A 14,101-nucleotide genomic window follows, 5' to 3' on the forward strand; every position below is an offset into this window, starting at 1 on the left:
CCATAAACCACTGGTTGATATTTATCCACTAGCCACCCTCTAATCCAAATCTCTAGCCTCGAATCCATGCCATTAGCTCCAATTTATGCAACAGAGGTCCATGAGGAATCTTGTCAAATGCCTTTGCAGAGTACAGCAGTATCACTGAATAAGGATTTCCTTTATCCAACTCCATTGTTACTTCATTATAGAAAGTGAACAAATTACTAAGGCAAGATCTACCCTTCACAAAACCATGTTGCTCCTTATAAAGTATCATATTTCTATCCGCCCAGGCCCGAATTCTAATTTTTATCAATTTCTCGAAGACCTTAACCACCACTCCCGATGTATTGATTGGTCTATAATTTGCTACCTTAGTCGTGGAGCCCCCCCCCCAATATGCAGCGTTATAATTTTCCCCTCTTTCCGCTCAAATTGAAGTTTACCAGAACTCAGGCTTAAATTAAACAGCCTAGTTAGAGGAGGTGCTAATTCTCTTGCACATTCTCGTAACACACGAGTTACGAGAATGCAATATCACCACCAAGATGGTTCACTTTTACACAATGATCACTAAGCAACTCAACTATTTGATTAGCTTCTGTAATTTCCTTACCAACAACACTTTTTAAAGTCATCCTTCCAAAGTTATTCATCCTTTTACTTGCCACATAGCGAAAGAACTGCTTAGGATTTTTATTGGACTCATCAGCTAGCTTCTTCTCATAATTAGCTTTGCCATTCCTTACCATGCAGGTTACCCTTCTTGACTGTACCTTGTATTGCGCATGGGAATGCTCATCACCTTTTTCTTTACCTGATTCCTCCTCCTGACTCTGGGAATACAGTCAGATACAGTTTTCATTAAATACTCCTTGATAATCTCTCATGCACCATCAACATCTCTCCCCTTTAAATTATCATGCCACAGTACTTTTGAAAGCTGACTTCTCAGCTTGTCATAACCGCCAGCCTTGTAATTCTACATATAAAACCCTTCTTAACAGAATATTCAGCACATAATACAATCTCCCAAGTCAAGACCACATGATCACTTTCTCCAATTGGAGACATTGTATCTAAATTACTTACTGATATGTTTTCCGATGCTATGACCAGATCTAACACTCTCAAATCTCTTGTCCCATTCTTTACATGCTGTCTCAGGTAGTTATCTCTTAACAATTGTATAAATATACACTAGTTCCGTACGTGGATTAAGGGTGGAGACAGAGTAGGAAATTTGTGAACTTTTCTTTTTTTTTCTTTTTTTTTGGACCTGCAAATCAAAATCCTTCGAAAAGTGTAGAGTGAAAAGATTTTTTTGAAGTGTGGAGGTGGAATGGAGATAAATTGGGAAAAAGAGAAAATTCTACGGTGAGTTTGCATATGTACCTGCATGCGAATGATGATCTTTTTGCTTTTATAGTCTAAAAATTTTTGCTTTTATAGATTTTGAGATAGGTAGAGGAAGTTAAGATACCAACACAAACAGCTTACTGCATAAAGAAATCACCTATATGACAAAGAGGTAATGTGATCAGTAAGAGATTTATCAGTTAGCTGAATTGCTACCTTCTAATAACTAAACAAACTCTAGTTAGTTATTAAATGTGGTAACGAAATTCTAAGGTAGGGCGTATTTGCATAAAGTGAGCGGTTGTTTAAGCGAGTAATAAGGCCAGTTGAAGAAGATGATGAAGCTGAGTTGTCTGGAAGATATTTTATAGAAGAAAGCTATTTGTGTGATATATTTATGCAAGGAAAGTATGAACGAAAGAAATCATATATAGAGAAAGATTTTTGACTTTATTTTAAGATTTTGATATTGCTAAAAGATAACACGGAAAAAAATGGAATTTTTGTGAGAAAAAAATGGGATTTATCTATATTTTCCTTGCATTAAAAGCGACTAGGATTTTTGTTTCTCCAATGGAAGATGTCAGGGAGATCTGAATTAGGAAGGCTAGCTGCACAGTATCTTAAAGTTGTGATTGTTTTGCTGAATGAAAAGGACAAATAAATTGTATTATTACTATGGATATCATTTAAAAGAAACGTCAATAGCAAAAGAAAAACGTCATATAGAAAAAGAAACAGAACCTCGGAGTGCTCCTAAATGGATTGAGAAGTCTGCAAAATAGAAACTCTTCTACAGATATGCAGAAAGGAAAGAACAGAAGAAAACAAAAGAAAAAGAAAACAAAAATAGAAGTGATTTTTGTATCAGATTTCATGGAAATATTGGGAGCCATTCCTTGTTTCTGCTATGAACCGAGAGCAGAGTTCATGAAGACGATTGTTGGTAAGTGTTTTCTCCTCCTTTATTCCTGAACGAATTGAAATACGAGCAATTGAATGATAGCGCAGTTTCATGGCAGCACATTAACATAAACTAACAAGATCAGACAACGACTAATAAGACTGATTTGATATTTATCACTTGGCAGCAGTGCAGAGATTGTGAAGGTAAAGAAGTTTTCAAAGAATATTTCAATTCTCTTCAAGAGTGCAGCTGGTTTGACAACGTTAATAAATTTGAAATAGCGTTGCACTTATGATAGTTGCGGTTGCTGCGAAGAGTTTTTTTTTATGTTAATCCCATTCTGAAAGACTATTAATCTATAATCTATTAGTGTTATAGGGAGGCTAAGGTTTTGATAATCTGGAAATCCTAAATTAATTTTAAAAACCACTTCAAGCTTCCAATAAGGACAGTCTCATACTAGGTAGTGAAATCGTTAGATGGTACGAGACCATCAGAAAACATAAACTGAAGTGCTAAACCATGTTTATAAAGATGATAATTTCAGTTCACAGAACAATGTGATGGTCCTTTTAAACATCTTAAAAGAAAATGATATCGATGGGATTTTTGATAAGCGGGGCTTCATTCTTGCATTGTACCTAAGCAAGAAAAGGTGGTTAATATATGAATTATCGCCTAAGAACCTAAGGCTATCGGGGCTAATATATTACGACTGTTAATTTGTGTGTGTGTGTGTGTGTGTTCGTGCTCTTCTGGCTGGTTTGTAGGATGAAAAAACCAGATGTTTCCGGAGGGGAAAACCCTTATATCTGTAATTTTACAGATATTTATAAGAACTGGCTTTATTTAGACCTGTTAATCTTTAACTAAATTTTCTCTCGACATCAGTTTAACATTAATTAACTAGAAGACCCATAATTTTGGAAAAACATTCTACTGCTAAGTGCTAGGTCATGGTACACACGCAATTTACAGAAAAAATACTTTTGGTAGAAGTAGATGGTGTTGTGTGTAGTTGAAGAGTAGTGTTGTGGGTACACAGAGGTGTAAATAGTGTTGACAGTAGGTGGAGAAGACAGTGATCTCCTGCAATGAATCCTTGGACTCCTGGAGGTGTCATGTCATAATAAGAATTTGTGAACCAAAATGATAATGGCATCTGATTCAGGTTCTATCTACGAACTATAATAATTCCGTAAACTACAAAACTTCTCCGTTGAGTATTATATTGTTGCAATTTCAATTATGTTTTTTAAAAATAAAGGAGTAATGTGTTAAAGGAGTAATGCGCACTTAGAAAGAAACTTAATATGCATTTTTTTTATTTCTAGAAGGAACATTAGGAGCAATTCTGTGAAATAAATCTCAACTCTTCCGGAGTTAAGCAATCTCATATGGTGATGGCAGTTTTTTCCCTCCAGTAAATTCGAGATTTTTTTATCCAGTAAATAGACAAACGCTACTGGATGGTATGGTGTATATACAGTCGCAACATGACATACAATAGATCCTAAATAGGCTGAAGACTAGTACCTGGGAGAAGAGCTACTGGTAGAAGTTTGGGAAGATGAAAATCTGAAATCTGAGGTCTGAAGTCAATAGAGGTGGATAGAAGCTGGAGATAACTAAAACGCATACAGAATTGCCATCGACTCAAAAATGCTATTTAAAAGCAGTTAAAAGTGCTGTTAAATTTTAGTACCAATAATATGACCAATAATACTTCTAATATGACTAGTACCAATCCAATACAAAAAAAATCTTATATATATCACGTACCAAATGAACTTTAAATTTAAATCCCTTATTTAATATAACTTGCACAGAATTAACTAATTTATGACTATTGATTAACAAGTATTATGGGGTGACCGTCTGTACTATTTATCCTCTAGTCAAGTTAATGAAATGGTCAATGTTCTCTCTCTCTTCCATTTATGTCTATAAATGGAAAAGAGAGAGAGAGAGAGAGAGAGAGAGAGAGAGAGAGAGAGAGAGAGAGAGAGAGAGAGAGAGAGAGAAGCCTACGTAGTTCATTGGTATAGACGAACCATTTGATTCGAAAAACCTGGGTTCGAATCCCATCTATTTCAGTCTAAGGTGAAGTTAGCCGGTGTTATATGCAGGTGGAAACGTGCTTGAGGAACCTCGGGTTTTTCGTAATCAGAACAGACAAACCATCTCTCTCTCTGAACACACACACACAGTTCTACAGTCGTAAATACAGTATTTTCCCTTAGGGTATACAGCAGAGACATGATGTCCGGCTGCATTAATTCTCCGAGATGAAGGGAGCCTATGCATCCTAAGGGACGGATCAGTTGAAGATAAAGAAGAATTCTAAGACCTGAATGATTTAATTGAGAAGCGAGAACTTACTGAGTGACACAGACATGCATTTTCAGACAATACGGAGTCATAGCGATAAAATAAAGTTTTAAATAAATCCAAAAATTCAACGTATGAATAAAACATGGGAAGTATAAAAGACCAGCAATAGTCTTTTATACTACGTGTATATTGAGCGCGCACTCAGAATGAATATTACAACTGGGACGATTATTGTTTCTCTATAAAGCTGAAAACTTGTAGACAAATAAAAACCTCGATATCATCATTTCAGTAAATACAATTAATATTCATTATTTTTAAATAATTGCAGTGCATTTCAGTAAATAATTTACTTTGTTTATTCCCATAGATGTTGAATATAAATTGAGGACCCTTCACTCAATAAACTCCTCGGGCTCGGTCCTTACACCAAAGAATTGGGATTACATTTATCGAGATGTGAAATCAGACGTTTACTTGGCCTCCTGTTTAGGTAATAATGTGAAAATATATCTTTAGATCAAAGTTGATTAATGTTTTTCTCACTAAAGTGTATGTCTAGTAAACTCCCACCAATCTGGTAAGATTTGCTGTAGTGGTTGACCCTTACACACGAAACCTCCTTAAGGTCCATAGACTCATCATAGGTCGATTCAGACAGCAACATTCCTATCATACTGAGCCTTAAATTCATTCTGACTGTTGCCATTCACAACACATTTCTTAAATGCATTGCACTCATCAATCAGTTACCACGAGGTAATAATAAAAAAAATCTTTCTCTCTTATTCGCCATTCCTTTGCAATATCCTGAGATGGTCCTTTGTCATTTGAAAAATGTTGCCCATATCCATCTGGTAAATACCCCCATCTCTCGATTATATCTGCGTTTCATCTTCTCCTCCATTGTGCAATTTCCATGAATTCAAACTCTATCTTCATAAATAACACTTCAAAGTGATGAAATCAAATTTGGCACCGCCTATGACACCTTCTCGAAAGATTTTTTTTTCATTCCTTCAAAATCCTGGTGATTTCTAGACAACAGTCGAGAAGTGGTTAAATTTTTATTCACCACCCGAGATTCCGTGCTTCTTCAATTTTCTCCAGCAGAGTTCCACATAAAAGAGCACGCATTGAACTCTGAGGTTCCTCAAGAATACGCATCTATCTATCTGTGGATTCAAATTTCGAAACCTTATGCATCGTGACATCAAACTGGTATCCCCATTCATCTATTAATGTGTCCAGCATATTCAAAGCTTCTAAAAGACACGTCATCTATGAATCCTTTTTTAGCTTCACATCACCTTCAAATCACTAACTACCTGCTGTATACAAGAGAGAGAGAGAGAGAGAGAGAGAGAGAGAGTGCTTTTGACATAATGCTTGAACAGTAGTGATGCCAGTAGTGCAATGATGAGTGCAACAGTGTATGTTTTTGCAGGCGGAAGCTAAGCTAAGGATAATTTTCTCATTTTATTCTGTTACAGTTTAATATCCTTCCTCCAAGAGAAAATGAACTCGATTTAAAAAGAATTCCTAGTTAAAAATACCTAAAAATTACTGATATGAAATTACGAATTGTTTGTGGCCTGGTTGTCCGAGTGGTTAGAGTGCCCACTCTTTACTCAACAGAGTGAGAGTTTGAATCCCACCGTGCTTGAGTGTGGATGTTTTTGATTGTCTTTAGACGGTAAATGAATTTCATCTCCAGGTGGTCTGAAGTGCCTTGAATAAAAAAGTTCAAATTTGGTCCCTTGGGTAGGATTCGCCGATTATCCAAAAGAAATATGATACAATTATATTATTATATATTTATTATATTAATAAAATAGTAAAACGTCCTCATCTCTCTGATGGTACTAAGGTTTACAACCTTTCGCGGGTGGAATCACATAAAAAATCTCCAAAATAACGCTTCGAAAATTTTCAGTGGTAATACATTTTTTTATGATAATGACCCAATAATCAGGATAGTATTCTCACACCGACCAATGATGATCATCTACAGCTTAAAGATCTTCCCATGCATTCATACCCAACATGGAAATGAACGACAGCCTGTCAAATGGAAAGCCGAAACTGTATGTACGCAACCACTGAGAATCACTAATTTTTGATTACCTGGACTGTGGAACGAAAAAAAAAACTTCTAAGGTATATAACTAAAAAATGAACACTTTTTAGGTGATTTAGCATGCCTTTCCTTTAACATGAATTTCGTAACACTGAGCATGAATCGTTTCTAAAAAGATTTTATCTTTTATAACATTTCTCTGAGCATCTCCCTAGCTCAGTTGATTTCGACGGAGCCCTTTGGTTGGAAATACCTGGGTTCGAATCCTGTCTATGGGGGGGGAGAACCTTTATCAGGGCTTTTCAGTCAAAGATGAGTTAGTTGGTCTCATATTGCAGTGGAGGGTTTTTTCTCCCCCCGAAAACTCGGGTTTTTGTCCCTCAAAAAAGGCCAACCCACCACGTGAACACACATATCTACAGATATAGAATATTAGTGGACAAGGAAGGCAACAGGAAGCCACCTCTTCTATAATACTTCCTTAGTAAAGTAGCATTGCTACCCCATTAACAATAGGGTTGAAGGGAAAACACAGACTATTAATTTGTTCCAATAATACTAGTGGTTTTTCATTCCCCTCCCTCCTCTAACAGTATTCGTAGCTCAGGGCAGTTCGAAGAGAAAATCTATTTTATTTGTAATGATCTGGTTCGAATCCGCTCTAGGATTTAATGAACGTTTCCAAAGTCGTGTTAACTGAAGGTGAATCAGCATATATTATACGGAGCAGATAGGGTTTTCCTTTGAAAATACTTTTCAGTTGAAAAGTCTATATAAATGCTTATATTTTCCTTCCCGAGGGGGCTTTACGAGTTAGGCTATTTCAGGTTATATATATTTAAACGTATATAAAATATCTCACTTGTATATTTCATTCCATGTATTCATGTACAACACAATCATCTTTTAGGTAGTACAGATATTCTCAGCTTCATTGCGAGCTGTAATCCCACTCTTCCTGTATACTACGGAGAAATTCAGGCTCCTAACTTAGGCATTGCAATGGAGTGCTTCGATGAATCTGGTAAGTTACGAATGGTACCTAGTATTTTTCAATCCAAGAAATTTATTCATTCATTTATTAAAATACAAGAAGAAAGCAAAATATGTAGAGTCTATAGATATTTTTATACATATATTCAGATCTTTAAAAAAACTTTCTTACTTTACGTTTTTCGGATTTTACTGAACTTAAAAAGTTTAATGAATTGCTTAATTTATTTACAAATAATCATCTATGCTGATGTATCAGCCAAATATTCAAGACTTAATTAATCGCATAATTAAAAGGAAAGTTATTATCATTTTCAATGGCATCCTTTTATTAGAACGATTTCCTTTTGAAAACTTCTAAAAAGCATAAAAATTTTGAAAGAAACTAAATGCAATAATAGTTTTGATATAATTATTTAAGACTATATTTTTTATAATAAACTGAATATATCCACGTCTCCAGCTAGTTTAGTATAATGCGATCATGTTTTAAACGGTGTTATCGTTACAAACAATTAAATTCAGGTCAACGTGCATTTCTTACGGATCCTCCCACCACTCTGAACATCTTGAGATGAAGCAAGCTGTGCTTCATCTCAAGTGTCATATCTCATTGGGGAGAGCTACTAACTCCTTTTGTCTTTTAACTGTGAACAGCACAACAACAACTGTCCCAGCTCATTTCTAATCAATCCGTATATTTAGAGTTGCATACGAGGTCTTCTCCAAATGACAAGAGAGATCACTCTTTTATGCTCCTCTTTTTCTGTATTAAGTTATACTAAACTTAATACAGAAAAAAGGTCCTCTGATTTAGTTTTCACTTTTCCCCTAGAAATTCTCTATTATTGACAAATGCAATACGTAATCAAGCTAACCGTAGCATATTCTGTTTTGGCGTTGGCGTTAAACTGGAACGAAGTACCCTGAAAACTTTGGTTCTTATATTGACAGTCATTTTGGTGTGTCTAAATGAGCGCTAATTTCTGTTATTAAAAATGAAAAAAAAAATTGAGCAAAGAAGGAAAAACGTTTATGCCAGAAACAAATGTATATTTCTTTACATTCTTAATGCAATACACTACGTTGTTTCGCAAATAGCTCTTTGGTGATATAATTCTTACGTAATAGGGAACAAAAAAAATTCAAAAAAATTCGCCCTTGCTGTTATCGTGGGATCTAATCGTTTTCTGCTTACTAGGTCATCGCTAGTAGAAAACCATCTAATCATTTCCTAATTGCGATGACCTTGTAAGCATAAGCTCTTCATCTCCCCCGGCCTCACCCGGGTATCTAGGCTCTTCTTTTGACAACTGTAATTCATATTGATAAATTCCTTTATATCATTTATTTACATTTACATCTCGTGTAAATGTCTTTTCCGAGAATTTCTCTGTCCAAAGTATATTCGCATTTATTTAGCACGATATGTCCGAAGTATATCGACTTCTGTTTAGCAATCTGTCCCTTCAATGAGGATTTCGCCTTTGCGGTCTCTAAAACATTCTTGTTACTTATTACTACAGTCTATAGAATTCTAAATCGCCTCCTCCACTTCCATAATAAATCGAACGAATCAACTCGGTTTTTGTCGTTCATCTGAATGGTCCATTAAGTTTTACGTCCATATATTCATTGAAAAGGCTATTGCGTTATCAATTCTAACTTTGGTCTTAGAGTCTTCATTTGTAAGAATTGTTGTAAAGTTTCAAATATCTTTTTTATGCAATAGTCCTCCTTTTAATACCATCTTCACACTGCTCCCCTGTTTCTTATTTTAGACTTTATTAAAGCGGATTCAATTCTGTCTAGTCATGAAGACGCTTTATAAGGACTTTTGTACTAAAGGTGAGTTAGCCAGTCTCTGTATGAGACTAGCTAACTCACCTTTAGTACAAAAACCTTTGTATAGAAACATAACACAAGGAACATAAAAGCGATGGTAGTTTTGTCATCCAAAAAACAGCCAACGACAAGAACCTCCTCCCCAAGCAAGTCATAATTTTCAACGACCACTCTTTTATTGTCCTTGATCATAAATTACTCCAAATTGTCAGCCATCACTTTTATATTCCTAATATTTATATTAAGCCCAGAATATTTTTTTACTCTTAACTAATAAAACCATCTCTTCGAGATCATTAGTTTCTCCCACCCAGGGTTGTGTCATTGACATATCTCAAATTATATTTATTCGTTTTTTTTTACCACTCGTTTTAATTCCTACTGGATTTTATTTAATCTAGCCATTCTCATAAACAATACTCACAATCAGCGCTTTTTTTCTGGCGGTACACAGTACCGGCACCTTTTTTTCTTAAGTTTTTAAACATTTTGCGATTTATTGACAGCAAAATGTATTATAAATATTCCGGTAGATGGTTCTGTGTTCACGAATTTAATTTTCAGTTTTGATTACTCATAAGTTGGTACCTTGCTTTCAAGTTTCATAGGTTGTTACGCAACCAGAAACAAGAAGTTGTGTTCACTTCCGATTGCTTCCAACATCAGTTTATCAGTTCTATATTCATTCTGCAACAAGCAGGTGTTCAAGTGAGTTTTGAATTAATCTAAGTTAAATCAGTGCAATCATTGTTTAAAATGAGTAAAATAAGTAGTTACTTTATGCCAATGAGTAAAAAAAAGGAAGGAAGAAGAAGAAATTGTGGAATCTACTTGTGATACTGTAAAAGAGAAAACTAGCACCGAAAATACACTTGGTGAAGAGGATCACGAAACCAAAACCGAAGATCACGTGGTCAAAAGGAAGCAGATTCTGATAATGATTGCCCTGAATGTTGGACACTTTTGCAGAAAAATGACTTCTGCGAGAGAAACGAGTGGCTTCATTTTTTGTCAAGAATAAAATGTTGCGCTGTAAAGTGTGTCGTGATGTGCAAGTCTTGCCGTCGATAAACACATGGGAACGAAAATTGCAGAGGAGTGGGCAAAGAGTAAAATCAATCATTTTAGAGAATCTCGCAAACAACAGTTAATGTCATTAAGAAAAAAGATTTACAATCATAAGAAGAGTGCAGCGCACAAAGCGTGCCAAAAAATAAAATCTGAAGCAAAAAACGAAACATTAGAGAAAGTTTTCCTAAATACTTTGTCTCATAATAAAGATGTAACCGGAAAAGTGTTTCGAACCCCTTACAAAGTTGCGAGAAGAAATCAATAATTTAACAACTTTGAAGACGAAATAAATTTACAGAAACTTAATAGCCTAGACACGGGATATATATTCTTCATTCTGCAAATGCTTGCATTAACATTGTGAGCCATATCGCAAATGAAACGAGAAAAACATTAATAGACGATATAGTGAACTCCAAGAACAAAATATCGTTATTTATTGATGAATCGACAACTGTGAGTAACACAACAAAATTGATTGTTATTGTTCTTGTAGTTCTTCCTGAACTTTCGGCTCCTGTGAGTCTTTTCCTTAATTTGATCGAATTATCAGACGTAACTGCAAGAGGAATTCTAAACTCTTTTAATTCGTCATCTTGAGTGTTTACGATTATCTGAAGATTACTTAAAGGAGTATTTATTGTCTGTAACTCGTGATGGTATAGCCGTGTTGTTTGGTGTGCGTAATGGTGTAAGGAGGGTAATGCAAGAGAAGTTTCCTAGTGTTATTTTCTGGCATTGTGCTAGTCATCGATTTAAATTGTCTGTTAATGACACGGTGAACAATGTGGCAGGAGTGAATCGCTTTAAGAGGTTCATAGACAAACTGTATGTGACTTATTATGTTTCACCTAAAATGCTAGGGAACTACAGAAATATGCAGCGACTGTAGAACTTCAAGTTCTTAAAATTGCAGAATTTTAAGCGCTCGCTGGGTTGTATCTAGCTTTCACTTTTTCTGCAATGTGGCAAGACTTTGAAGCACTCGTACATCCCTTTCTGGAGGCAAAAGAAGACAGCAGAAGAAGAAGCAAAACAGATCGCTTTCTTTATGAGGGCCTTTTAAGAAAAATAGTCATGCGAGTTTGTTCTTGATTTGGCTCGTGATGCTGTCCAAGAACTTAGTTCACTAAGTCTAGATTTACAAGAGAGAAATATTGACCTGTACAAAGCAAACAGGAAGATAAAGAATACAGTTCAAATTTTTAAAGAAAGAATTGAAAATTCTGGTCCGTACTACGGTATTTCTCTTCAAAGTCAGAAGAACATAAGTTCAAAGGGATTGAGCTTCACAAGAATGAACGACACAGTCCTGCAATAAGTTCATCTGCTTTCTATAAAAGTCTGAAAGAAGCTGTTGGAAAACGTCTGCTTGAAGGAGATGATGCTGATTTTTCTGAATGTACTAAGATTTTAGATTCCAAGTATTGGCCAGAAAATCCAGAATCATGTGATATTTGGTGCAGCTGAAATTAAAATGTTAGCACGCAAATTTCGCTCGTGGTTTCTGTGAACATCCTCAAGAAAATAAAGTCCCATACATACTACATCCTCTAAAGCACATTTTGGGCACAATCTTCCAGTGAATGTGAAAGGAGTTTTTCTCAGATGAATCTTATAGTAACTTCATCTCTAGGTCATTTTCTGCTTGTACGGACAACTTCTGCACTGACGTTCATCAGGATAGGTAGGACCTTCTCTCACTCAGTTCAACCCTAGCAAATATGTGGACTCATGGCTGCTCCGAGGTCGTCATTCTGCAGTTGATACCAAAAGCAAGAAGCGATCTAGACACGACGAGGGTATATCGGAGGATATGTTAAAAGTGTGGAAGTTACAAGTTACTGTAATAACATCTTCATGGTGAGTACCGGCACCTTTTTTTCCAGAATAAAAACACTGCCCACAATAATGTTAAAATGGTAAGTCGATAATATGCATCCTTTCTCACCTTTTCTCCTCTTTAACAATCAATCTCTCCAAAGATTTTCCTGACGTTTCTGATGTCACACAGCTTTCTGAATAAGGAAATCAGAAAGCTGTGTGACACCAGAAACTTGAGGAAAATCTTCGAAGTATTTCTATTATTCTCATGACAATTATTCAACACAGTGGAATAATTTATCATTCATTGTCAGTATTACACATGCATATTTCCTTTTCAAATTATCTTGTTCTTTCCAAGATCCATCTCATATTTGCTATCTGGTATTTAATTCCTTTAAAACCTAAAACTTCTTTGTTCTTTTGGAATTTCTCAAATTCCCAATAAACTGGTAACATTAAGGTAATACATTGAGTAACAATATTTGATTACTGTGAATTTATGAAAATCTTTGTTTCATATTGTTGATTAGGATGTCCTGTTGTCGGTCAGAAAGGAGAAATGGTCTGCACAAAACCTTTTCCTTCACAACCACTGAAGTTTATGAATGATACGGATAATCAGAAATATAAGCAAACTTACTTCGGTAAATTTCCTGGTAAGTAAAATGTAATGCTCTTTGCATTTATTGCCAAGAAAACAGTTTCAATTTGTACAGATAAATATAAAGGAAAAATAAGGCATAGGATTTCATTTCGTATATTGATTATGAGAGGGAGGCGGGAATATTAATACAGGATTTATTGAGAAATTTCGTCCAATAGCAATGATTATAGATAATGGACAGATTACCCGTTGTCCATAATGGGCAAAAAGTAGTTCCCTTCATTTCGAAATTAAAAAAAAATTCAGTTGTGTATTTTTTAATATTAGTTTGAAAATAAATAGCTAAACTCCGTCGTTCACCAGTAAAAGTTGCTATTGTTTCATGCAGATTCATCCAACGGTAAGCCAGAGGCTAAGAAATTCAGTTCTCCTTATTTCGCCCATTTCCTTTTGTAATAAAAAGAAAATTCAAAAATCTTCAAACATCGGTATTAATCTTTTAAATATATAAGCTATTCACTTTCATAGTATTATCGGGTCTTCTTAGTGTAATGAGATAACGACTATTACTTATCAGCACTGATGCAAATATGTGGGTCACATATTTGTTCTCATGGAGATCCATGAGAACAATCCCCATGTCAGTGCTTGGATATGCATCCCGCGTGCTCCCCTTATTACGATTTGAATCCCATCGAACATATGTGAGACGGGACTGAACGCAACATCCGCTGTTCGACGCCATTGACTCACTCGATCGCTTACCTCGGATGTTATTCTGTCTAGCTGGTTGAGAAAAAATATCTCAGAATACCTTCTGTAGTCTAGTGGCGTCGAACAGCGGATGCTGCGTTCAGTCTCACAAATGTTCGATGGGATTCAAATCGGAATAATTCAGGTCTGCAAGGGAAACACATGGTGATGCACTTCAAGCACTGATATGGGGATTGTTCTCATTGTTCTAATAGGATTTCACCTAGGGATATCACCACAACAAATATGTGGCGCATATATCTGCATCAGTGCTGATGCAGTGGGATTAAAATCGGAATAATTCAGGTCTGCATTGTTATAATAAATCAACCATACCTCGCTTTCC

The 14,101-nt window shown here is 35.5% G+C and overlaps 1 protein-coding gene across 1 annotated transcript in view; it reads left to right on the plus strand.

Annotated features, from left to right (window-relative positions):
- LOC150110038 (acetoacetyl-CoA synthetase-like) overlaps window positions 1-14,101 on the plus strand; it is a 66,448-nt gene that overhangs the window by 32,834 nt on the left and 19,513 nt on the right. The window contains exons 12-14 of the mRNA XM_090390868.1: window positions 4,953-5,075; window positions 7,573-7,686; window positions 12,929-13,054. Of these exons, the coding sequence (XP_090246994.1) occupies window positions 4,953-5,075; window positions 7,573-7,686; window positions 12,929-13,054 (363 nt within the window). The remainder of the gene's footprint in view (window positions 1-4,952; window positions 5,076-7,572; window positions 7,687-12,928; window positions 13,055-14,101) is intronic.

Source organism: Typopeltis vanoorti, chromosome 1 (genome assembly GCF_054136105.1).
Source record: "Typopeltis vanoorti isolate ZY-2024b chromosome 1, IOZ_Tvanoo_1.0, whole genome shotgun sequence".
Taxonomy (NCBI): domain Eukaryota; kingdom Metazoa; phylum Arthropoda; class Arachnida; order Uropygi; family Thelyphonidae; genus Typopeltis; species Typopeltis vanoorti.